The sequence below is a fragment of the Euphorbia lathyris genome, chromosome 3 (genome assembly GCF_963576675.1).
Source record: "Euphorbia lathyris chromosome 3, ddEupLath1.1, whole genome shotgun sequence".
In the NCBI taxonomy this organism is placed as follows: domain Eukaryota; kingdom Viridiplantae; phylum Streptophyta; class Magnoliopsida; order Malpighiales; family Euphorbiaceae; genus Euphorbia; species Euphorbia lathyris.
In genome coordinates this window covers 52,553,217-52,581,025 of record NC_088912.1, presented here as the reverse complement: position 1 = coordinate 52,581,025, position 27,809 = coordinate 52,553,217, and the positions used below count along the sequence as shown (strand labels likewise).

The window sequence follows — 27,809 nt, the reverse complement described above, 5'->3', positions numbered from 1 at the left end:
GTCTGCCGTAGCCTAGTCCAAAGATTTCTCAATGCTCTGTGAATATTTGGCTCAATGTTTTCGAAGAGACAATCATTTCGTGTTCTCCAGATGATCCAAACAGCTTTTATTACAGCACTGAGCCAAAGATTACGGATTTGAGGGCTAAATCGATTCTCCAAAGTATCCGCAATTCTTGCATTGAGGTCCGTGGCAGTCCCTATCCTGCGACCAAAAAGCGAAGAAACCGCATTCCACAGCTGAGCGGCAAATTGACAGTGAATTAAAAGGTGAGCTGCTGATTCTTCGTTGTTCCGGCAAAGGCAACATCTTGAGACTATAATCATCCCCTTACTTTTCAGCAGATCATGAGTCGGGAGGCTGTTCTGAACCGCTCTCCAAGCGGTTAACGAGTAGGACGGGGGCATTATTTATAATTTATTTTGATTATAATTAATATTTATATAATTTATTTTAATTATAAATATTTCACACTAAATATACTAAATTTGACAGCTCATAAAATAACATAATTATAATTAATCATTCTAAAATAATTTAAAGATTGAGAATTTTGATAATATTGAAAATTTGGATTTGGGGGTTGATATAATGAGAATTTTGGAAATTCATTTGGGAGAGAAAAAGAAGTTGGTATTGTAAATATAGATAGCAACGGTAATATTTTGTGTCATTTATATTTTTGAATAACAAAATGAAAGGCAAATGGTAAGTTTTAAACACAAGAAAAAAAACATTGTAAAGAGGTCAGTTGGAAGCATCGGCTGATTCTCACATCTACTACTGTACTGTATTAAGAATCAGTCGCCAAGGCAATCTTTGAGAGAAGCATGACCTCAGTTTCATCAGCTATGTTATTCCGGGATCATATATTTTATTACTAATTTGTTTTCTTCTATTTTGAAAATGGTTATTTTATTATTGATTTCTTTCTTTTTTCTATTTCCCAAGGAAACTGCAATTAATGTAGTCTTCTAGAAATAGCATCATCTATATCTCAAACCACCATTGCTTCTTTATTTTCTGAATACCAGAATGATGAGTACCCGACCACAAGCTATTTTTTTTTTTTAGATCTCATTCCTCTTTCTTTTACACAAAGATTCGGATAATCTCATTAGATCAAGTAATATCCAATATCCAATACCCACCAAACCCGTTGTCATCTCTAAGCGTCCATTTTTGGTTCTCTTCATTTGTCTACCAAGCAAGATATTTTTTACTTATTACTCACAATATAACTAATACTCACTCCAGTCCCTTGTATAAGTCAATTTAGGGAGTTCTTATATTAAGCATCCTTCCATATCACTTGGAGGATCCCTAATTCACATTTGGACACGTGTAGTGTAACCCCACATAATAATTAAAATAGAGAGATCTCTTACAATATGTGGATCCATGTTACACATGTCAAAATATGTATGAAAGGTCTTCCATTTGACATGAAAACCGAGTGCTTGTAATAATTTGCCCAATTTAGAGTATTTCACATAAATTAACGAATTTAAATTGATTAACTAAAAAAATTCCCTCTCACGTCATGGTTAGAGAATAAGTCTTGGAATGTTTAAAAACACATGGACCAAGATCAAAGAAAAAAAAAATTAAACTAAACATTCTTGGAGAACTAGAATGACTTATATTTATGGCACCAAAAATATGTTAAATTAATCCTAAAACTTGTTATTCTTGAGATATTTGTTTGGGGTTGTGAATGGTTCGATTAGGAAGTCAAATGATTTTCTTAATTTATACCTCCACCAACTTATGTTATTTTAATTTAGGTTTGGCAGAAAAGAAAAGCATTATATATTGTTTTTTATAGTAAAAAAAACATTATATTTTTAAAGTTAGAACTTATGGAAGGGGAACATTATCTGATATGATTCCCAAATACAAACAACTATAAAATGTGGTTGACAAAAAAGAGACTCCAAACTGAGAAAGTAGTGGTATGTATGTATGTATGTATAACTTAGTTAATATTACAATTAGCAGTTGATGGAAGAGATAGTGCCAACAAAATTTTCACACCAAACCTAATGGCACTGATACACATAAACTATGATTGTATATGTCAATCAACTTAGCTAAAATATGGAAGCAGGATGAAACAATAAAAGAAAGGCACAACCCACCACCCAAAACAAAAGGATAACTACACTACACATCAAGCATCAGGTTCAACTTTTGAGCCTGAAACTCATCAAACTCCAAATAAAAGACTAAATATACATACATACATACATACATATTGGACCGAGATGACAAATTTACAGAACTGTGTTGATGTGAAGTGCTTTCAGCAGTGAAGTAGCCATTTGTTTCACCAAAACTTGCCCTCCTGAGCTCTGTCCGTCTCTACGTTCCTCAATCAAATTCTGAAGTTTTTGAGGCAAATCATTCTCCACAATCAATTGCTTTGGCCGAGGGTGATGCTCGTACACAGCCTGCCACAATCACTTTCCTTTTAGCAATTCATAATCATTCTTTATTTGCACAACTAAATGAGGGCATAAAATGAACTATATCTCTATTGGACCTCGAATATTTCAAGTTTTTGCTAATGATTAAGCCTGTAATCCTTCAAACTTTCATTGTGTCTACTTTTCTTTTTCTTTTTTGTAGGTTAATCCAAATGTTATTGAAAAGGTAAAAGGGAAGAATAGTCTATCAACTATAATCAAATGTTAAGAATATGATTGGAAATTCAGATCAAATTTGTTTCAAGTACTCATGACTCAGTTGTCAAAGGCAAAGCAAACACCATGCTTATTTTTTAGTCTCTCATGGGATATAGACAAGACATTCTCTAACTAGTAATTTGATTTCTTTTAATATCACATATATATAAAGAACATATTCAAACCTTAAGATACAATTGAAATTTTGTTCAGCGGTAAAACATGGAAAGCTAAGTTCATATGTAAACTTAGGTCATACTATAATTAGGTCAAATAAGAGAAAAATCGATGGCTTAAAATTTTGGAAAATATCAATTTGCACTCTTGAACTTCTCATATTTTATCTACTAAGCCCTTGCAAACTCATTTATTCGTGTCACTGATCTTAACTTAGAAGTTCCATAGCAAAAACATGGAAAAATTCAGGCTAATGTTCTTATCCCCATATTTATAGGTATAGTCAATGCATCCCAAACTATCTCTTGAGCAATTATAAGTGATGGGGAGAGAGCCACAGAAAGACAATTCTTCCATCTAGCATGCTTTACATTCTAATAATTCCTATATGATAATCAATATTGGATTAAGACAACTGTTTTTCAACAGTAAAATCAAAAGAACCAGAGAGGGGGAAAATAGAGGGAAAGGACAGATAAAGAGACAAGTTTGGACTCCCACCTTAATTAGTTTGAGCAAATTTAAACGTGCAATTGCATCCTGATGGTCCAGCCTTGCAATGAGCAAAGGCGTCAAGCCATTAACAGCTAAGGTAGTATTGATCCGGGATGATTTCCTGCATATAACACAATAACAAATGAACAATGCCGGCGACAAAAGATACCCATTCCAAAAAGAATAAATTATTTAAGAGTTCCATTTCAAAGAGAAAATGCACAGGTGTACCATCCTGTGATGACTAGCCACAGATGAAGAAAACCAAAAGGAAAACTAGAAAATAAGACCAAAATTTTAAATAACTACAGATGCTACAATGACCATATTCATATCATCCTAGTAGTACCACCTGTAAATATGAGAAACCCTTCAATACACATTCACATAATAAAAGTTATGGTTTCACTTTAGGACACCCACCACTCTTAATGCTGATGAATATTCACAGGATAAAGATTTTCAAATAGAAATACCATGAGATATAACACTACATACGTGATGATTTTCAAGAATGGCTCCAAAATATGCACAAATTGTTGTTCTGGACAACTCTGGAAGAACTTCACCAGCTTTTGAACTGCATCCTTTTTAAGCAATGCTTGCTCTACTTTGCGGTTATCATTGTCATGGGCCAAGCAAACAGCAATTGAATCTAATGCTGTCACTGACCAAAACACATCATCAAGCAGGCTCAAGTAAACATCCAATCCACCATGGGCTCTTAATTGCTCTCTTGAATTACGGGATGCATGCGCCATGTCACAAAGTAAAGGTAATGCATACTGTTTTAATGGAGAATCTGTTATAATTATATTCATCAGATGTGGAATAATTCCATTTTCTGCAGCTTGTTCCTGTCTCCTCTTATTTATCTTGCACAGATTAAATAGTGCATTGAGGACCTTGCATAAAGATATTGACAAAGAATAAGATAAGAAGGTTGCTGACAACGATTATAGCTGTTATATCAGAATACACATGTATATGCAGATGCACAACAAAGTAAATAAATAAGATCGATATTATGTGCTAAGTCATGCAAAAAAGGAAGAGAGAGAGAAGAAAAAACAAAAAAGAAAGAAACCAACTTTAATCTGTAATGCAGAATGTCCTTGTTTGATAATTCTTTTAAGTCTGTTTGATAACCGCAATTTTTTAACCACTTAAATTATTCATTTAAGTTAAAGATCACTTATTTTGATAAGTAAAAATATTTAAATTAAAATTTTAAGTTGAAATCAACTAATATTTTTGTATTAAGTACTTTTTATCAAACAGTAACATTATTTAATACTTTAAGCACTTGTAATATTCAACACTTAAAATTTAGCACTTAAGTTTCAGTTTTATCAACCAACACCTAAGTCTTGAAAAGAAAAAAGAAAGAAAATCTATTCTCAAGATGATGGCAAGACTTTGCAGTGCAGTAATAAGTGGCAACTAGTGAACCAAAGATTTCTTTCTTGACAAGTACATTTAATATTCTATTTCACTTTCATTACAAGATATGAATAGCAATATTAGGAACAGAGAATGAGAAATAAATAAGGAATAAAAATTGATCATTTGACAGTCTACACATTAGTCAGCTCATGAAGAATATTTCAAAGAACCAATACTGAAAAGAAAGTACAAGCTTTATAAACAATGTAACATTTTAGAGCAAGCAGAGTCAGCTCTACTATGTGATTGATATAATATCAAACATTATATGTACGATATATCACAAATCAGAGCGAAGTGCAATCTTGGGTCCTTGGTAGTAAAATAATATAACCAGATCTAACTGGAGTGACTGTGTGAGAATTTTCAGCTCCAGCAACTACTGTTATAAGGATGCAAATTACAAAAGCTAACCTCGTGATGAATTTGTTCTACAAGAGGTCCATCTCTAAGTTCAAGGTTTGGGATTAAGAACTTGATAGCATCTGCTCGCTGAAGATTCTCAAGGCAATTCGGATCAGTTGAAAGATGATTTATACATTTGAGTATCTGCAAATAAGAGCAGAAAAATTAGGCTGTTCATTTTTCTCTATATTTCTCTTCTTTTTTACACAGACAGAGACACAGATATATATATATATATATATAGAGAGAGAGAGAGAGAGAGTGATTAGACAAACTTATGATAAGAATAATAGTGATAATCTTAAATACCTTCAAAAGAATAGGTGGCTCAATCCTATTAAACATCTGAAAAAGACGGCTAAGCAAGCTTTGGCTACACATATAAGATTTGACAGTTGTATCTGCTTGAGAAAACTCAAGTAGAAGGTCAGCCACTTTTTCCAGGTACTCCCTGGCAACTTCTGCATTCATAGTTGAGACCATATGGGAAAGTAATCCAGATGACGTTGCACTCCCTGGTCTAGCATTCAAAACACCAGAACCCGACAGTACACCAGAGGTTGTTTGAGATGCAACGCCAGATGTGGAAGCAGCTCCATCAATAGACGCTAGCATTCCTACCTTTTTATTTACAGTCTTAAGTGAAACTCTAGGTGTAGAGTCTAGATTTCCATTTTCTCTTCCACGCCCAGTTACCTCTGTTGAACATAAAGCACAATCACTCACCTCATAGACTACAGATTGGAGAAACTGAACAGCAGTACTCAATTAAATGCAATAAATCAGAACGGTGAAATTGCGAATGTAAATACTATTAATCAGAAAGTCAAGATGGTATATACGACTTCTACTTATCCAATCAGTCCTGTTTTAGCCGAGAGACAAGACGGTAATCAAATGAAATACCAGCTGTAGAATTAGCGATTGCATGCTGTATATACGGACAGCTCTATTACACCGTGGAAAAGAGAAACAAGCCACAAAACTTAAACAACAATCCAGTTTCCAGATGTCTCTTTCCAAAAGATCAAGATAATACATTTCTATAACGAACTCCTCATATTTTGAAGGGCACTACTAATTTAACCAGAATTAAAAATTTAATAATTTCAATCAAGAAAAGACCAGCAGATGAAGAAAATAACTTGCCTGCGAATTCTGCCATCAGAAAATCTAATTCACCATTCGTTTTCTTTTCACTAGCATGTAGTAAAGGCAATATGCTTTCATGTCTCTCCAAGCCTGAGATGTGTTTTACATACTCCAACTGACCAGAGAAATGCCTAGAAGGTGGTTCCTTTTCCAACAAGCTCAGAAGAGGTCGGACTTGATCTGGCTGAGTAGACATCGAAGCTGGAATACCATTTGATGGGCTCTCAATCAACTTTGGCTGCCTGTCTGTAGATGTCCTATTGGTGGAAACACTAACTCGCTGCTGCCTAACATCAGTATCTCCTCGTGATGGGTCAATTTTCCATCGTTCTAAGTTGTCCCGCTCTTTAGAAAGACTTGCTGAAGAATCTCTGGTGGCAACATTTCCACCTTTTTCAAAAACAGAAGCTTCTAATGCAGCATTGCTAGATTGAGGCCTATCAGTATCAGTTACAAGATACCTAGCATCTGGTTGAATGGGATCCAACCTCTGTGATAGTGAAGCAGAAGTACGAGAAGGTTCTTGCATTGCCATTGACAAGGGATGATCAATAATTCCATGCCTGGCCTTAAGGACATCAGGCTGATCAGACACAGAGAGTGTTGGCTCACTCTGAAAGAAAATAGGATGGCTGGAATCCAGTGGACCAGAACGTGGCCGTTGAACAGAACCATCCAGTGGAAATCCACTTCCCACTGAAATAGAAGCTAGCCTAGTCGCCTCATTCAAACTGTAAAGGGTGTTGATGAGCCTAAGCAGTATCCCATTTTTAGCAGCTATTCGACAAAAGTCATTCCTTGGTGTAGATCTTTGAAGCTTAAAGACCTGCCACATGCCATCAATAGCTAGATGAACCATTTCCCTGGATGTGAAAACCAGAACCAATGCACTTAGTAATGACAAAAGTACAATCTTACTCTAGGCCCATTCTCCAAGGCCACACACCTTCCTCTCTATCAAAACATACTTCTTCCTCATAAAGTACAAACCTGTATTTAGCATAATCAGCCACTAGAAAGCCCACCAAAACAGGTATGCCACGACAAGCAATAAACATTTGCAAGGTCAAGGGGCTGCAACAAGAAGCCATGATTATCAATCCTAATCTGAATTTTCTAAGTAAAAAAATTCATACTATGTAAAGACACTTTAATATCCACCTTGATTGGCAAAGCTGCTGCAAAAAATAGGCTGCCTCCATCTGAATTTCACGGGGACGATCAGGCCCAGCAAAGCTCATGACCACCGGAATCTATGGATATGAACAAAAGAACAATGAATGGAATTGGATATGATCTCAAGCAAGCAATACCCTATTCCATTTCAACTGAGAAGTATGGCAAAATAGAGCTTCAGAGGCAGACAGAAAAATAATTATAGAGAAAACAATTCTCTTAATGCTTGGTAAAAATGCATCCTAGATATTTTGTGTTTTCATGTATCAACCAACTGGAACTAGTATACAGAAGAGTGTGGGAAGGCACGTGCAATGAGATTATTAATAAGCTCAACATGCATATTTGACTTTGCTAGTTTCATCTACTCGCATGTAACTAAAAGTTCAACATAAGATTTCCTATTTGAAAGGCAACTCCATTTCCTCAATTTCAAAGGAAAAGTTACAACAATAAATTTGGTTGTAACTATAAAACGACGCAATTTTATGCATCTTGAGTTTTTAATCTCCAATATTCATGTATCTAGAAACTGAAGCTCAGTTTGCCAGGTTAACCTTCATAGCAGCCAATATTTTTGGCTTAAGTCAAAAAATTTGAATTGCACCTGCTTCAAGTTCAAGCTGCATGATAATGTTTATGAAGTCAACCAAAAGATGTCGAAATTCAGCTTGACCAGTTCATAGGTTTGGATCTGATTACCTAAAGTCAGAAGGCCTGACCAAAATAATTCAAAATGCATAAACAGTTGTGGCCACAGGTTCTGAAGGTACCAAATGTGGCTAGAGATTTATCCACTATGCACAATGTAACCTGTAAACAAAGGCCTAACTCACCCCAAACGGTACCTCAAAAGAGGAGGATTGCCCCTCACATATAAAGAGCAAAGAACCATATAGCTCCCTAATCAAGCAATGTGGGGTATCTAACATAATCCAAGTTAGTTTTCCCTCGTCTGCCCTTGTTACATGGCAGCCAACTGCAAGCTGATTTTTACTAACATTTTCTGATAACTAAGATCTCAATCAACCTAAATAGTAATTAATTTAATCAAATTTATAAAAGTAAATTAGTAAAGAATAGTACTTTGAAATATGAGATTGTAAATGAATAAAAGAAATCCTAAACTCGAACTTCGCTGTAGCGAGCTTAAATTTTTCAAATTAACATGATAGATGTTATGTTAACATGTGTGCTGGGTTATTAAGAGAGAGTAGGTGGTGGCAACATGTCAGAGAAGACCAAAAACCCACCCCTCCCAAGACAGCTAAAAAAGGGATGTTCAACTCCTAAAAGTATTTTTCTTTTTACCATACGGATCCAATAATAAATGTGCAGTTAAACTCCATTTGAGTGGATTTTCGCCAAAAAAGTTTAAGTACAACAACCTGAATGTAATTATTGCTTACCAGGCCAACAAGACAAGCATTTTCCTGGAAATCGGTATTATCTTTTACAATTTGATTTATAAGTTGAAGGACAGAGCATATAACCTGCAATTTACACACAAACACCAAAAAAAAAAAAAAAAAATCACACCATCAGTTAGCATCTATCACTGAAAACAAAATTTATAAAGAACCAATATAAAAACAAAAGTGATTATCCTAGCTCCCATACACGAGTTTTAGGAATTTCAAGTAACTCCATCAGGGGAAGCAACCCATGCTGGGTCATAAAGACAATTTTCTGCTCAGGTCGCTGGTGAAATATGGCAATAAGTTTCTGACAAGCAGATGCAATCACATCTTCTGATTCTTCAGGTCTTAATGACCCAACTAATCTGCCAAACTCAACAGCCTACGCACCAAAAAGAAAACATAAATTTTACAATTATCCATGTCAATAAGAAAAAGAAAATAATAGTTGATTTTCAAAGCAATCGACTTGTACTGATTCATAAAGATGACATTGACACAACTTAAGAAATTTCAAAAATTAAATATTGATACCAAATAGAGCTTTATTTATCTTAGCAAGATCTATTTCAACAATAAATGGAGCCACAGGGAAAATGAAAAATAAAAAACGAGGATTTAGGCCACGGAATTTAAAAATAAAAAATAATTACATAATTATATAAAACCAAAAGGAGAAGAGAAAGAAGAAAAAAAATACATGCTTCACAAATACATCAGGTATTAAGTATCCACATTTACAAGAGCTTGACAAATCCATGAGGCTTCAAATCAACAGTAACAACTGTTTAAGATGCATGAAGTTAAGAGCATGCTCCGAAAAGGGCCTTATTTCTTCATTATCAATCAATAATCATGGAGATCAAAATGCTAGTTCAGATTATCATTTATTTGATTTATTGTCTTCAGTAAATTTAATTGGAATCAAAGAGTCTATATGAAATGATATTTATATTAATCATAATAGAACAACAGAATAACAGAGGAATAAATGGTGACACAACTATATTCTACCATTCAATGAAGCATAAGCCTAGATAGAATCGTATTCAAACCCTAGCATGTATGGAAAAGTAAAGAATTAACAGTAAAAAACAATGGAAGTGTTGGCTCAAAGTTCAAAGACAAATTCTGGATTTATTAAAAAAAAAATCAATCGGATAAAGCATTCTAAAATAGGAGTTAAATGCTAGAATTATAAAGAGAAATGAAAACTGACAAGCACTTGCATGATGAGTTGCAGAAAGCCAGCATAACATGTGCCCACATTAAAAGAAACAGGATTATGGTCAGAATATTTGATTTCACATCAAGGAGACATTCAAATTACAAAACCATACATGTTGTTCTTAATGATATGATACTATCATCCAAATGTTATGACACCTGAAGCTATTTTGTTCAAGTACCTGAAGTGGAAAGAGATTTTCAGCAGGCAATTTTTCATCAAAAACCTGACAAGAAAAACATATAAAGAACAAACTGTCAAAGACTTTAAACTACTCAAACAGATCAGAGTGGAAAGTACAAAAGGATGAAAAATGAATGATGACAATACTTTGAACATACCAAACCATCAAGATCAATCACATCATCCTTTAAAACACCCATCATCAGTCGAAACAGGTCACCTCCACCATTTGTTTGCCCTGTTTCACTCTCCATTTGCTTCTGGGCTATGGTGGCCCTTAACTTTGTAGCCAGGTCATTTTTTCCTGCATCAGACACAGACTCATTCCCCTGGTTTATTTTTGATGTTGAAGCAGAAGTTGAAGCTCCAGTGGACCGATCATCTATGTTTTTATCAAGAGGATGAAACAAATCATCAATTGAGGCATCTCCTGGAGGGTCACTGAATCTACTGAGCTCATTCCCTCCCAATGTCACTGATGTCTTCACAGCCTTCAAAAGCCGTTTGTAGAGAAGCATAAGATTTTATTATTTCTAAAGCTGAACAGGCAAAGAAGGAAATAGAAGGAAGAAAGCAGAGAGGAGAGAGATAAGTGAAGGCAAAGCTCAAGCTCACATGGAGACTTGAAATTGAGGAGGGCAAGACATCATTCCAAAAGTAAGAAAAATGAAGAATGATGAGATCATGCCCAAAATTATGGTAAAACAGCAGACGATCTAAACGAATGAACTCTCAACATTAAGAGTGTTTCCAAATGCAAAAGCATGAATAGGCATAATGAAAGAATAAAAAGACTAGACATGCCCGTAAAAAAAAGGGTAAACTATCCAATCAGAAATAGTTTGGGTATTCATGCTCCAAGGAATTCCAAATATACAAGCATATAATACTAGTAATAGAAAAAAAAGTAGTAGCTAAACCAGATGGAATTGATTAGCAAAAGCGAAGGGCCATAGGACCTAACATATATTTCAGCATCATACAATTGACCACTATGTTTAAAGGTAATTGATTTCAAAATCAACCAACTACTTATTGATGAAGTAACTGTAGATATAAGAAAAACAATGCCCAAAGCTTGTTTTGGTTAGGCCATATAAGCTAGTTTTTAGGCAACAGACCTAATCTAAGTTGGACTTCTAGCAACAAAAGCAGACTTCAGAAATTCATAAGTTGGATGAAAAAGCACCTATAATTCTACTTCCTTAGATCTACAATTTCATGAGCGTGTAAATCAATCTAATGTCCTAATTCCATTTCTTACAAAGCATATTCAGTTCCAATACCAAAAGATTTCTTTCCGTTCCTCACAGAAGGGGCTAGCCAAATACAATAGAATAAGTTCCAGATTTTGTAAAATAATTTACAACATGCAATTTCCCAAATTATGTTTTATATCCTAAAGAAACTTGAGTTTCTTTGAGTGATATTGTTTTGTACACTAAGTTTGAGCTTAAATGATATGTTTTGAGTCTCTGCCTCCGCTGTTCAGTTCCAGCGAAACAGTTGGCCGTTTCGGAGAGGAACCACCTTGAGGAGACCTGCAAATTGTTAGCTGTATTTGAGAGCATAATTAATATCCATGCTCCAGCTTGAGGGAGTGTAATAGATATAAGCATGCTTAGGCTGCCTTGGCAGCTGTGACAGCTGGGTGACTGCTAGTGGGCCTACTATGTTTGCTTAATTGTAGGAGTAACTTAGGAGAACCTTGTATATATATGTGTATTCATCTTAAGTTTAATATATCCATGTAGTCTTTCAGATTACATGGTACCCCATGTAAATTGTTAGCTGTATTTCAGATTACCTTGCCTTCAGATTACATGGTACCCCATGTATTTCTTTTTATTTACATGGTATTTTACCCTCATCAACAAAACACTGCAGGCAAGGTAATGTTTCCTGAAAGCATGCTAGCATTTCTTGGCTTTGCAAATGTCTGCATGCAGGAGGAAACAGACAGAAAGGAGAGAGAGACCATAAACAAACAGATGGGCTCATACTATAATTATTTGCACAATTAATTCAGAAAAGTAGCAACAGTTATAATTCTACCTTTTGAAGCCCATCATCTTGAGTTCTTGATGTAAAACCAAATGATGTGTTCTCAGTATGAGTGGAATTTCCTTTTCCTCCATGCTTTCGATCTACACTTTTCCTTCTTACTTCAGAAGATTCAACCTCACCATTCGCATCTTGACCATTCAAATGCGTGGAGACATGAAGGGAAGCACAGGCAGTTGCTACTTTGTCTGGAGATAGTCTATTTGAATCAGTTTGTAGAGATGTTTCATGAATTGCTAAGGTGGGAACTTGATCTGAGTGTAAATCTTCATCTAATTTTACAGTTACTTCCTCATTAGTATCATAGTTGGAAATTTGATTGTTATCAGACTTGCTAATAGATGTTGCATCAGTCCGTAAATCTTTCCTAGAGTCCTGCCAAAAGAGGAATAAGATCATGAATGAGATAAAGATACTGTAATTCCTAAATCATGTCATGCCAGGTCGACTATCACTTAGAAGCATATCAGGTACTTCAATAGGTTGGTGAAATTTGACAAGCCCCAACATGAATAAATTTTGATAGTGAACTTCACAATGAGGTACAAACTAAGAAGCTCACAGTTTCTAAGTCAGCAGCAGGTTCTTCAGCTTTCTCTGAAGAATGGTTTTGACCAGCGATCTGATCATCTCTATTACAAACTTCTGCATCTGCTGAATCATCTTCTTGCATGCTTCTAGAAAAGAGAAAAGTATTTATGAGATAAAATAAGAGATTATCACATTGAGAGAAAACATTATATAAATGAAGAATAAAACGAGCTAGTCATGGAGAGCTATATTTTACCGCGAAAGGCAAAGTAAAACAGGTTTAGTTCAAAATATTGATGAACTTAAAATAATTAAACACTGCATCATACATTCAAGTGAGGCTAGCCAAAAACGTAGCAAAATGAAGTTTCAGTCAATATTAAAAGAAAACATCAAAATAAGATGACGAATGAAGCAACTCCTACTGAGATATATTTATCATTATACAAAATTTGAACTAAAAATTTGTCAATTTGTTCTGGAAATATTAATCTTCCACGGCCTATAATGGCACTGAGGTATCCCCATAATACTCAAGCCAAGAAGATTTGAAAGGCTAATCTTATTCAACAAACACCACACAAGCCAGAAATCCTTTGATGAGCCAGAAACTGGATTCTGATTTCCTGATAGGTGGAAAACAAAATCTCCTGGACTTGAAATTTATCATCCGTCGTAGTATACTAGCATGCCTACTGTCACACATTTCAACGTACTCCATGAAACAGGCCAAACTGAACCTCTAGTTAACAGACTAGGAAACTATTTCTACCTTCTATCACAAAAAGAGACATAGTAACACGAAAATAAGCAGATCAACAAACTCAAATTATAGGATGTCCGTAAAATATGAAATATTGTTCTAGTGGTGCATTAATTACAGCATCATCAAATGAATTTGTAAGAGAAAAAAACATTGTTCTTCTAAACTGAACATAAACAGTATTAGCTGCTATATCATAACCACACACATTCCGAAAATCAATAGAAAAACAAGCACATCAAAAAATAAAATAAAAATCCCAAGTCCAAGTTTACCCAAATAATTAGCTCAGTTTGACAAGAGAGCTGGTAAACATGAAGAGACAGGTAATTTTTACTGAGGATGACTTCAATTCAACAAGTAGACAAGTTTTTACCTTACAGATCCACTATGTCGGAAGGAGTTCAAAGCACGCCTTGAATTCTGTATCCAAGGGTGAGAAAGCAAAGCCTTGGCATCAGGCCTCTGTCTAGCATCCTGAAAGCAAAAGTAAAGGCCACACATATTAAAGGCAAATAGTCCCAGAAATAAGAGGCATACCGGTTTGTGCCGTTAGTCAAATGAAACAACATGCACAGCCACATTATATTAATGTCATTAAATCTTGAAATAGCAGGTTATATTTCATTGAATGGAGCTTTAAAATCAAATCTAAGGTACTTCAAGTATAGCAAGAATCTGAATAAGATTGGTAAATAACAATTCAACAGTTAACATAAGTGAGGACGATGCACTCTTCTCATAACAAATTAGGCATACCTCCTTTCTAGAATGATAGACAGAGTTACATGAGCATGTTAGTTTTGTTGACTTGAATGATATTTTTAGTTTGGCATCATAGTTGTTAAGGGCACTAGGGGTCCTTGAGCTCAGGCACTAGGCTCAGGCACTTGCCTGATGAACAGAAGGCGCAGAAAATGAAAAAAGAAAAGGAAAAAGCATTATTAGGCCCCTGATCTTTCATTTTTTGGTTCATTAAGCCCTTGATCTTTTATTTGGATACATTTATTTTTGGTCTCATTAAGCCCTTTATGACCAAATTAGTAAGTTATGACATCTAATTCTGTTAAAAATACGTTATTAACTTCATATGTATTTGAAATTATTAAAAAAAATATATTTTTTACAGTTTGAATTAAGGTTTTTACAGTGAAAAATTACAAATTTCGAATGCAGATGGAATAAATAAAAGTCTGTTAACCGAATTTTATGTTCAAAATTACTTTTTTTGGTCATCAAGGGCTTAATGAGACCAAAAATAAATGATCACGGGCCTAATGTATCCAAATAAAAGATCAAGGGCTTAATGAACCAAAAAAATAAAAGATCAGGGGCCTAATGATGCTTTTTGCCAAAAAAAAATGCAAAATCTAATTATCATTATTTGATACTAATGTCAATAATACTCTATTAGAAGTTAAGGCACAAGTTATGATGAGCTAAAAAACACACTTATAACCACACAAACGAGAAAACCACATAAAAACATAATATTAGAACTCTGCTGGTTTCTTGCGTCACACTAAAGAAGAAGGAGCTCCTCTCCTTTATGTCTCTTACTCTTCTTTCCTCCCTTCTATTTTTACGTCAACGGTTTAGATTTAAGTTTACTAAATAGGATAAGTGGTTGAGATTAATCATCTTTTTATTTTAATCAGAGCAGTAAAAAAATTAAAATCAAAACACAGAAGATGCGCGCCTGCGAAGCCCACACGAGGCGCACAAGGCGAGAGCCTTGCCTAGGTCTTATTAGGCGCAGGACCTTGAGCCTCGCCTGCGGCGCGCCTTTAACAACTACGTTTGGCATTATTGTATGGGATTCTTGCTCAACATGAATGATTAGGCCAACAATTTTACTTCAAAAAAGTATCATATTTTGGATTAATGAACCAAGCTCAAGCTCTGCTAGTTTGGCGTCGACAAACTTCATCACTTACTATTTAGAGGAGCCAAAAAGACAGGCCAAACTTGAGTTTGTTAAATTTAGCGAGTTATTTTCCATGTTGCACACGGAAACGGAAACATGGGGGAAACGTGTAAATATTAAAAATATAGGGGCATATTTATAAATATTAAAAATATAATAATATATTTAAAAATAATTTTGTTCAAGAATACCAATATGCAGACCAACCACCATTTTTTGATTCCACCCACCCAATTATGTGTGATGTGGCATCATGCATGTCTTGCAAATTAATTAAAATCCAATATTTAATTAAGAACTTAAAGTTTAAATAAGATTCAAGATTTCATAATAACTAGAAGTAGAAGATAAAATCAGAAACAAGGCAAGTTCTATAAATTGAAGGATACAAGGAAAGAATTATCAGTCAAATAGGAAGTTCCAATATTCCTAACCTTATACGGGATAGGAATTGCAAAATAAAAAGTTTGAATTTCCAGAATTTTAGTCGAAATCAGCAGAGGAAACCGTTAAAAAACTGAGAGACGTGTTTCATATTTTGGGTAATTACGGAAACGTGCCCGAAAACATTTCTTATCAGTTTCTGAGAGTTTCCGTTCTCCACATCTGCCGAAAACGGTGAAACACATGTCATGAAGAGTTTCCGTACATCATAGGTTATGCTGAAGTTTGGAAACCAAACAAGTTTTGCTAAAAGAACTAGGCATCCTTAAGGCATTGAGACCTCATCGCACCCTAGGCGCTCCTCGAGCAAACCAAGGCACCACTTTAAAGAAAGGGTTAGAAAACCAACATTGAAGTTTTCATATAACTTATATTGATCATCATTTTCAAAACACAGCCAAATAAGAATACCTAAATTCTCAAATTAAGCAAACAATTAACCATATCAAATCATCTTCTTGATTGTTTTGCCTGTAAATAATGGATCTTCTTTTTACCTTTTTTTTTTTACAATTGCGAGAAAGTCAAAATTTAGTTACTTTACTTGGCACAGTTTGTCATCTTAACACTTGTACTTCAATTTTGGCACATTTTAGCCTTTGTACTTGGTAAATTTTGTCATTTTGACTCTTCTACTTTAATTTCCGCAAAACATGGTAACGTAATTGGAGAGCATAGTTTGACCATGCTCCTTTTGACAAAGCATGTAATGAACTGTAGGAAGTCCACCAATGGTCAAATATTGAAATAAATAAAGCATAAAGGTCAATTGTGCAAGAACCAAAATGTTAAATTGTGCCATGTAAATAAACTAAATTTTCACTTCTGCCTTTCTCAAATGTCTCTATGGCAATGTCTCAAAAAGGCAACAGCTTATACAATCTGAACTTTCTTTTTTTCTTTCATTGACTCTTCCTATTCCTCCTATTCTCTTAAATAGGTTTAATTTGTTTTGGAAACTAGCTTTTTAAAATAAAATAAATCATTATACAAGATTTAATTACCTTGAATTATATATTCCCTTTCCAGAAGCCCTTTAATTTTGATGTTTGCCATTTAAATTCTATAAAAAGACAACATATAAAAGCTACGCTCTTTTTAGCTAGAGCTTGGTTTGAGCTGCTCACCTAAGCAGTGCCTCATTCAATGCACCTCAGCCAAGGAGTTATCACACGTACCTACCCTCACCTCACTGGGTGACTAGGCAAGCAAATGGGGCACCTTTCACAATAGTGACCAAAATTTAGTAGCACAATTATCAAACCTGACTCAATCAGTTGGACTGAATTACTTGGAACCGGAGCTAAACTCGAATTGCTTAATGCTAAAACTTACATGTTACCTCACCAGAAACTCAATGATCAGACGATTGAACCGGTGGTCCGAACAATGTTAGGAGTTAGGACTTAAAATAAGGTTATATTACCTATTATTGTTATACATTTAATTTATAAAAAAATTGAATTTTTTTTAAACAAACTAATATGTTAAGACTAAAAGTAAATTAAATATTGAATATCTAATTGAAATAAATAATTCAAATTGCTCAAATTATTGTGTTGAAACTTAAAATATAAAATTTTATGATATATAAATTAGATATTAGTATATGTTGAATTCTAATTATTTTGCTCATTTATGCAAGTAATTTGCATTATATTATAACATTAATAAGTGAGAAATTTAGACCCTGTTTAGTTTCAGTTAACAAGGATTGTTTTTTGGAAAATATGTCTAAGAAACCAAGAAAATAGTGTTGGTGTTTAGTTAGAAAAATTCTCTAAATGGAAAAATAGAAAACAGTATCCCCCCTTGTATCTCAATTTTATTCTGAAGGTATTCAATTTTATTCTTAAGGTAGAAAACTGATGTGATTTGGGATGGTATGAACTCTAATCCAAATCCCCTAAATATGTGTTTTGAGTACATTAAAAATATGAAGGCTTTCAATGCTGATTTGTCTAAGACTTAATGCAAAATGAAGATACCAACATTTGTCTCAAAAGTCCAAAGCGCAGTCAACAAGTTCATATGTGCACAGTCCACTGCTTTGGCCATAAATTCAACCTCGTTTCAAGTGATTCAAGTTGCATGAGAAAGATAAGACAAACATATACAATTCCCAAGAAGACTTCAAGACCTAAGTTGGACTTTAAGAGGGGAGAAATTGCTGATGACATTTGCTAGATAGATTTAACGTGATTGCTCTCAGGTTACCAATTTAACTTATCGGATGTGCTCACTACTATATTATTTTTAGCAAACTATATAAAAAAGAAAAAAAAAATCAAAAGCAAAAGCAAAGATCTGGACCTCGCTTTTGCACGAGTTTTATACAAAAAAAAAAAAGCTGAAAACTAGTTAGACAAAACAAAAATGATAAGAGACGGTTACCTTCTTAAAGCACTGGCGGAGGAAGTCAGTAATATCAGGAGATAAGCTATCAGGTATTGGAGGATGATCATCCTAGAATAAAAAAAAAACATCATGTTATGGCCAAAATATTATAAAAACCAAAAGATAAAGAGAAAAAACAACTATGTAATATATAATTGAATTACAGTATATATATACCCCACACAATGACAGTTCATGCATAAAACAGATAAAAACATGAGACTTCATCAACAATTGACGATATAGAATAAGAAAAATGGCCAAGTGACCCAAGAAATTGGAAAAAAAAAAAACAGTATCTAAAGAAATAATAACCATGAAATAAAAGAGCAGAACAGACCTGAACAATACGAAATAGGGCTGGCATAGGCTGCAAATCATAATATGGAGGAACACATGTAAGAAGTTCAATTACAGTGCAGCCAACACTCCATATGTCAGAAGCAGCACAAACCCCCGACATTTCAATAACCTGGACATAAATCAATCTCTCATAAATAACACCTCCAAAAACCTTCCAAGTTGCAGTAAACCCATCAAGTATGCATGTCATATACATGTGTGCGTTGAATAAGATGCATGGCACTCGAAATCATTCTTTTGCTCATGAAGATAACAAGAACAACAAATATCTATTAGCGCCTGAAAAGAAAAAGGAAAAAGGAGAAAAAAGGATCCTGGAAAACTAGCATAGAAAGGAAAAGATAAGGGAAAAGCTAAAGGGGGTAAAAAGGTAATTTTAAATATTACTATTATATCCATGCTGATGGGCCTGATCAGGGAATCAAAACCAAATGTTTTATTTGGAAAAACGAAAAGGTAACATCAAAATAAAATATTTCAATGCAAGGCTTAATTCAAAATCAAAGCAAATAAAGATTGACAATAAATACTTATCATATATGTTAATATATACAAAGTACATATCCACATTGATCAGGTTAAACAGGATAACCATGCAAAGCATCTCATCCCAAGGACGCAAAATAATATTGGAAGTTGCCTTTGGTCAGTGACAATCTCCATTTATAGTCAGACTGATATTAACTCAGTCCACGGACAGCCTCAACACAGGTGAATTTCTTCATTATCAGAAGTTCTAGAAATTGGCAATATAAATTCCAATCTAAAAATAAGCAAACAGCAAGGAAGATTGTTCAGTTATCTTTGGCTTAACAAAGTCGTAATATAGACTCGGTTTTCTCTTTGGCTCATCAAACTCAACTAAATTCACCCTCTTCTGTGTACAAGCAAATGAATTATGTTACTTCTCTCCACCATAAGGTATTATACTCTTGTTTGCTCCTCAACATCGGTTGCACCAAAGTTGGTTCCATTAGCTTCAGCAGTCCATTTTCAATTCTGTTCAACTGTTTGATACCCACATCTAGCTACCAAAATCATTAATTTACCTTTTGTACTCAACTGTAGGACTCCAATTTCATAAAAAGGGGTTTGCCTAACTTCCTACTCAATCATAAGATCTACTTGAATGTTGAGTTGTTTGAAGTCACCTTCTCTATTCGAGCTTCCACAGGTTCCAAACATTATTAGCGCTTGCATAGCCTACATTAAGTTGTCAATCCTTATCCATTAGCTAACTTTGTTTTTTGGGACAGATTGCCACTATCTCAACCTCAACCACTACAAAACTTTGCTCAGACATAGAAATAAAATAACCCTAGAGTACATAAAAACTTTCGTTCTATGGCTTGAGGTAGTGAAAGAATTTAGGCACTTAGATCTCATACTAAAGGTTAGAATATAGTAACGAAGACAGGAGTATTGGAAAATAGACATGTATGCAGACAGACATATACATTTAAAAACCTAAATAAAATTATAATCACTAAATGTGATTATTATTAAGGCTATTATTGATTCAATAAACAAATAGTCATACTACCAAAATCAAATACTAACAGTAATTATTATAAAGTTACAAGCATTTTCTGCCAATTTATACGTTCTCCCCCTCCATCCACACTTTTTTACATGTAGTACTAAACACTGAAAGATTACATCACCCGCTAATTCAACAAAATATATCAAATAATTATAACCAACATCACATAGTCATATGCCCAAAAAGAACAGAATTGAAAACATTTCCTTTTGGCAAATATCAAAGTAGTATGGGAATACTAGAACAGTCACGAAAATGTTTAAGTCTACACATTCAAAATTTATATAGTTATTCATCAATCTTAAACCCCAATAAATAAGGTTACCACATAGCAATTTACAAAAATGAAACCATAAGTAATCAATAATGAACCCTGAAAATGAAAATAAAATACTGAAGTAAGCTTCTTACTTGATAGATTCCTTGAAAAAGTAATGATGAAGAAGATTAAAAATGCACAAGGGTACATCCCAAGTTTACAAGCAATATACTATAGCTATAATGTACCAAATAGATATTAAACAGCAAAAACTAAATAAAGCAGCTATTAGTCACAAAAGACAGCATATGCTTCTGAAAACAAAATCATAACCATCAATAGAACAGAGTGGACTAATTAGTTAATCAAGAATATGGATCAAATACCTCAGGAGCCATCCAGTATGGTGTCCCAACAACTGAATGTGTATTAACATCAGCCTCTGTTAGTTTTGTAGCCACACCAAAATCAGCAAGTTTCACAAGACCCTACAAAAGATAAATGAGTTCAAGCAATAACTACATAATATATACAAGGGCGATGGGCCAGAAATTTCTCTAAAACTAGCTATATGACTTTGATCATAGAATCATTCGACCAGAATATACTTTATCAAGGAATATATTTATTAAAAAAACACTCGGGTATCTAATTTAAAAAAAATCACATAAATTTTGTAACAGAGATTCACGCAACCTCAAAGATATCTTCACATCAAGTCTAAAATATCACAAGCCCTACCAATGTATAAAACCAACACAACAAACCTCTGAATCTACATCTTCTAGAACACACACTTTAGAAAAGTCCATATAATAAGAAAAACTAATCTGAGCAAGAACACATGTATATCATAGTACCACTAAATTCTATATATAACTAGAGCTGAATACCACATTCAATATACTGTTTTAAATATGCAGAACTAGTGATTCAATCATGCCTTAAAAAATATGGACCGATACAAATAACATCAAAGGAGCAAGTGAATCAAATACGAGATGTTTAAATAATGAAAATACAAGTCAAAGGCACGCGGATTTAATGAGTTCCATTTCATCTCAAACCACATGTAACACATTGCACATCTATACTATATATAATTGTGGAAGCATAGAGAAAATAGAGAAGTTGTTTAGAGATGGCTTTTTGCTGATGTGGAAGCATTATGTCTAATGTGTAAAAAAAAAACTTAAAAAATAAGCTAATAATTTATCTCTACAAAAACCGATAGAAGTAATTACAACTCTTCCTCTTCCCTTAAGTTCAAGGTTTCCAAGATCCCTTACTAATTTCAGCTCAACTTTTTCTTCTGGAAAGTCTCCATTGCCTTTCCACCTCCCTCTTCCATTTTTCTTTCCTTTATAACTTCAATTTCAGTTATACATGATTTGTGTTTTGATATTTTTCTCTTACTTTCATTTGCAGACTAATTGCACTATATTTTGCCAATTTTTCCAGGGCTTCAAGCAATATTAGTTTGAATTACGGTTGAGATGTAGAAGTAGAGACGAGCAATGAGGAGGAGAGTTTTGAGTCCGTGAAATTGACAACCTTTTTCCCTATTTGTATGGATGCTTGGATCAATCATGGTACCAGATAATAACATTATAAGAATCCTGCTAAATCCAAATAAAAACATATACTTGCCTTCATCTTGATTCTATTATGTTAAGGGACTGAAATTTATTTCACATCTGATTGATTTTTTATTTCAGATTTTTGCCTCCGCTAGCTTCTTGGAGCTAATAGAGTACAGTCGGAAGAAATTTTAGATAGAAACTGCAGATAAGCTTCAAAAATTCATGTAGTTGAGTAATAGAGTGTTTTCTATGTCAGGAGTCATACTTCAATGGATTCATTTGATTAATCAAGGATGCCCACTCCATTTTTCTTTTTACTACAAGGGTGCCACTGCAGTCTGCAAACATGATTCCAGGTGGGATTTCAAATTTCTTAATATATGGATATAAAAGATTATGTTATTAAGACAATAAATTTGGTCTTTTTTATTTTTATGTTGATGGCTATGGTGTGTCTCATGTTATTGCAGTATAAATATGTATGTGAATTATTAGTATTCCATTTTTCTATCCAATTTCTTTGAAGGGCAAAGGAATAGGATTGGAAACAGTGGTAGGGTGATTAATTAAAATTTGCATGATAATATTAATAATATATTCATATTACAGATGCTAAATGGGTTTCCTTTGAATCAAATTCAAAACCAAAGAATAGTTTGACGCTTGATATTTTTAGATATTGGTCTTAAAAAGTAACAATTTTTGCATTATATTTTAATTTCTTGATTTTCGTGATAGTTCATTCCCTATTTTTTTAGAACTAACACAAATATGATTAGATTATTTGTTCTACCTATGTGTAAATAAATCATATGTTTTCTATTACTGTTTTTCTTGGGTTGATTTGAGCGGTTCAAAAATTGTCTAATGATTTATCATTTTTTTAAACAATAACCCGTGCACGGGATTTTGACTAGTCCAAGCTGAAAAGTGAAGTCCACAATCACATAACCTCACAAGACAGTGAACTTGAAAGTTCAGGCTTTTGTCATGACTGGTGTGACCTTAAAAAAAACATAAATTTCTTTTCCAAGAAAAAAAAATATTCAAATCTCAAAAATACAAGTTCAACATTCATAACCAACATCAATTCTTTAGTTTTCCCTTTCACTATCAAAGAGTTAGATGCAACTCTCGGGCGAGATTAACCAGATGTGATACCTCAAAAACCCTAATAACACTTTGCATTTGATACTGATCAATAAAAATAAACCGAATGTTGTCATGACAAGAGACTAGTTTAGAAGTACAAGACACCAACATTTGAAAATTAACCTTATGAATAGAACAAAAAGTCGGAAATGATTTTCTTTAGTTCAAATAAATTGTTCAAATCAATCTTCAAAGGCTAAAATTTTGCTCCTAAAAGTATTAGAATCCCATGTCAAGCACAGTATGAAATGCTCTTATCCAGTAAAACTCACCTTATTTTCACACAAGCATTAGAAGAAAATGCATCCTTCAAACCACAATCCGTAAATTTTAATAATCAAAACCCGTACCGTGCAAGATAAAATCAGAGTTTATATTAGATAATAAGTACACCACAAGAGAGTCCCAAAATGTGCTCCACAGATTTCCAACAGCGACTGCTAGTATATATATTATTTTGCTTGCACTTTGAATATATTAAAAAAAATGCAATTGATAACCAAGACTAAGAATTTTGAGTTACTGCATGTATGATATTATGTAGAAATTGGGAGGTGATTTTGGATTCAAAATCTCAGTTCAAACTTATAGGATATCATGTAGGTGCGAAAAATCTTTTCCATATTATTAAATCAATACTGTAACAGAACCTTGCTACCTTCACATTTCCAAAGGATATAGAAATTGAGGCACTCATTAAAATATGATCCCTCAGGAATTGACTGAAAGTTAGGGAAATCAAATTTACATCCCTAGATCCTCATACCTAAACAAAAGATCAACAGAAAAATGTCAATCAGTCAATATACCTCTTTCGTCGTCAATATGTTTGCACCCTTGATATCCCGGTGAATGACACCCTGTTCATGTAGATAAACCAAGCCTTCCAAAACCTGCCATCATTTGTAACTCATAATAAGCAATATATCGGGGAAAAGGAAAAACAAATTGCAACAATTAAAGACAAGAACATGAGAAAACCTGAGCAATATAAACAGCCACCAGTGACTCTGGAAAAGGCCCAAATTTATTCGGCTTAATGATGTTTGCAAGGGAACCATTCTCCACATACCTATATCATATGGCCATTACATCGTAAAATTTTAAGGCAAAGTTTCTCATAATGTTTGTTTATTTATTCATTGGCAACAATATCTCACGTACTCAAGAATTATGTGAAGATGACTTCTCGTCTTTGATGATCCCAGATATTTGACGATGTTTTTATGGTTCAGATTCTACAAAGCAAAAATTATTTCCAAAAGAAGATAAGGAACTTCCCAAGACAACTGATCATGTCTATCTTCAGAAGCATGAATCATGGTACTACTAGCACAAAACTATATCCAACAAGAGCATGTGACAAGTCACGCAAAGCATAAACACCCAAGGATGCAGAAAAAGGGGCCCAATTGAAAGCTAAGCTGTAGAGGACCTAAAAGAAATCCTATCATGCAATATTCTGATGCACACTTGCATTGGAAACCCATGACTTTTAAGCTGCACCAAATAATTATCCCTTATATAGAAGGATAACGTTAACATGATTTATAACTGCATCAAATAAAGCACATCCAAGTACTCAGGGCACCTCAACCATCACATTACGAAGAGAGAATAGAGAGTCTAACAAAAACAAGTGAAGAAGGAAAAAAAGGAACATAGAAAAATGCGTCAAGAAGTGCTGAAAAAATAAGTACTGAATTCTAAGTGCTGAATATTATAAGTGCCGAAAATATTGAGTGATATAATTATTATAAAAATATTAGTTGATAATGTTTAACTTAAAATGTTAAGTTAAATATTTTGACTTACCAAAATAAGTGTTTTTTAACTTAATTTACTAATTTAAGTGGTGGAGAAATAATTGTTATCAAACGCACTTAAATTAAATAAGTGCTTAATATTTTAATTTAAGTCATTAAGTGGGTTATCAAACAAGGTCTTAGTCATGAGGCAATAGTTTCTATGTCAACCTAGCTGACAAAATATGCTCTCTAGCATGCATTTAAACAAACAAGGTAAAGAAAAAAACATAAGAGAAGAAGAAAGGATGAGGGGAGGGAAAATGGTGATAAAGAGAAATTATACCTTCAATAAATCAATTTCTTGCTGAAACATTAAAGCGTCCAATGGGAGAAGCATATCCAGAAGAAAAAGAATAACAGTTAGTCAAACTTCATAACAGATAGTAAAAAATTTATCCTAGAAACAAACTAAATAGAATATCATATTCCAATGAATTTTCACTTGCTAAGCAACCAAAATTAGCTACATAGCTTGATAACTCAACAACAAAGGCTTCCAACCATGATGATTAGTATAATAGTAAATTGTATGACACCATAAAGCATTTTTATCATTGAACAAAAGTAATTAAAGAAAACAAATACAAAATTGAGAATCAGATAAAACAGATCCATTTGAGGACTCCATAACGACTACAGATATGGTATTAAGGTACCATCTGATGCATGTCCAAATCAGGAGAATAAATTACCATGAGATATCAGAACAATGCTCAAGTCAAAAGATACAAATGACACAGGAAAGAAAAATCCGTTCTACTTAAAGCTTCCCGTAGACAAGGTCAATAATAATTTGACTTTTCTAAAAGAACAATGACTCATGAACCTGGAATTTAAATCTATTACTCGTCACAATTACAAGCTAAGTTCAAATTACCATCGATCAGGAAATTAACATGCTATCTAAAGTACAAGAAATAAACTTGAAATCATATTTCATCAGGTCATCAGAAAGAAAGTTGTAGCTCACACCAAAAAAGATAGACCATTACTTCAATAACACGAGCAAGCAAAATAATATCCAACAACAGTAGCAATGACATGTCATATGAGAGCACCAGCAATGGCAAAGTCCCTAAACAAGCCTGAAAGTTTAAGAAGCTTTCCAAATGCCAAAAATTAATTTTAATTGTTAGAGAAGAGACAAAAGTTGTCAACTCTATACAATGCTTCATCCACCAATATCATCCTGCCCACGTGCCGGAAAAAGGGGGAGTTCCCTACCTAAGTATTGAGATCAACAGCCTCATGTTAGATACTGAACTGCAGCTCCCTAAACCCAGGATAACAATTTTTAAGTTTTAATATTAACTTTTAGAAATTACCAACATAATAGCAACTTCTATTAGCATGACCAGTAACGGAGGAAAAATAGAAGGAAGAAAGAAAGAAATATCAAATTCATAATACAAAAGGGAAGAGCTAATCCAATAAATTTAACACGGTAATTGGGCAATGAACCACAAAGTTAAATTCATCAACTCCAACATTCATTCTAGCATAGAACAGTCAAAGAGTTACACCCTAAACTAGGAGAAACTTCGAATTCACACCATGATGACATTAAGATCCTCTTGAGCAATATTCTCCAAGGAAACTTGTTTGATTGCAACGAAGTCTCCATTTTCCAGATCCAAGCCTTTGTAAACTCGACCATATGCTCCTTTCCCTATCTCATCACCAAGCATCTGCACCAAAACAACACAACTTTAAGAATCCAAACACTTGAAATCACTTGAAAAAATAAACAATGTATATAACGAAATATGTTCCTTTCCAACTGAATTCCCCCAAAAAAATGGTTATTAAAGGAACTTTTAACAAGGATCAGACTAGTTTAAAGTTTACAGATGCTCACAAGAAGGAAAAGGAGAATGCAATACGAATTAAATAAGCATATTTATGCAGTGAAAGCATTTAGACCACAAAGCGGAACTAAAACCATAATAAGCAGTTTGCTTCCTAAGGAAGTGTACCCTAAGAGTATTTCAGACTCGAGTAACCATAATTCGCATTCCTCTAGAAGAGAAGAACGAATTCACATTTTAATGGCATTTTACAATTTCTAATTTCAAACAAAACGTTAGTCAATTCTAAGAAAAGCTAAAAGAAGAATAAAACCATTATCCCCTGAATTTGCCAGCAAATAAGAAAATTAGAAACCCAAAACAACAAAAAAAATTGTAGAAAGAGGAATCGTGAAGAAAAAAAAACAGTGAAAATTAAATAAAGTAAGGAGTGTTCACATATTTGTTGTCGAGAGTTTTGGATTTGTGAAAGGCAGAAGAAGTCGTCTGACGAGACATGTCTTCTCGTGGAAATGCCTCCCACTGTCGTTGAAGAAACCCTACAAATTATCCATTGGCGGCAAGAATCGCCGGATTCCAGCGACGGAGGCTAAAACTCCGATGAGAAAAGGGCAGCAGGCAGAGAGGAAAGACCGTCAATGAAAAGAAATTGCAGCTGTGCGTGGAATATATATAATTGCTTCTGAGTGTTGGAATACAGTGAAGATGACAGATGATGATTGTTTTCCAACTATAATTTTCCTAATCTTGTCTTAATTTATCCGATCAAAGAAATTTTTGGATTATCAAATTTTCCAAGA

General features: G+C 33.9%; 1 protein-coding gene across 1 annotated transcript; it reads right to left on the bottom strand.

Annotated features, from left to right (window-relative positions):
- Nucleotides 1–1,942: 1,942 nt before the first annotated feature.
- LOC136224959 (MAP3K epsilon protein kinase 1-like) lies at nt 1,943–27,809 on the bottom strand. The gene is made up of 24 exons (XM_066013385.1): nt 27,448–27,809; nt 26,755–26,889; nt 25,485–25,505; nt 24,558–24,631; nt 24,375–24,465; nt 24,203–24,286; nt 21,045–21,146; nt 18,834–18,965; nt 18,491–18,562; nt 14,102–14,202; nt 12,994–13,108; nt 12,423–12,806; nt 10,526–10,858; nt 10,366–10,410; nt 9,159–9,338; nt 8,948–9,031; nt 7,524–7,615; nt 7,353–7,436; nt 6,360–7,225; nt 5,520–5,908; nt 5,220–5,354; nt 3,858–4,264; nt 3,366–3,480; nt 1,943–2,453 (listed from the first exon to the last, which is right to left on the bottom strand). The coding sequence occupies exons 1-24, from the start codon at nt 27,505–27,507 to the stop codon at nt 2,277–2,279; spliced, it is 4,278 nt and encodes a 1,425-aa protein (XP_065869457.1). The 5' UTR covers nt 27,508–27,809; the 3' UTR covers nt 1,943–2,276.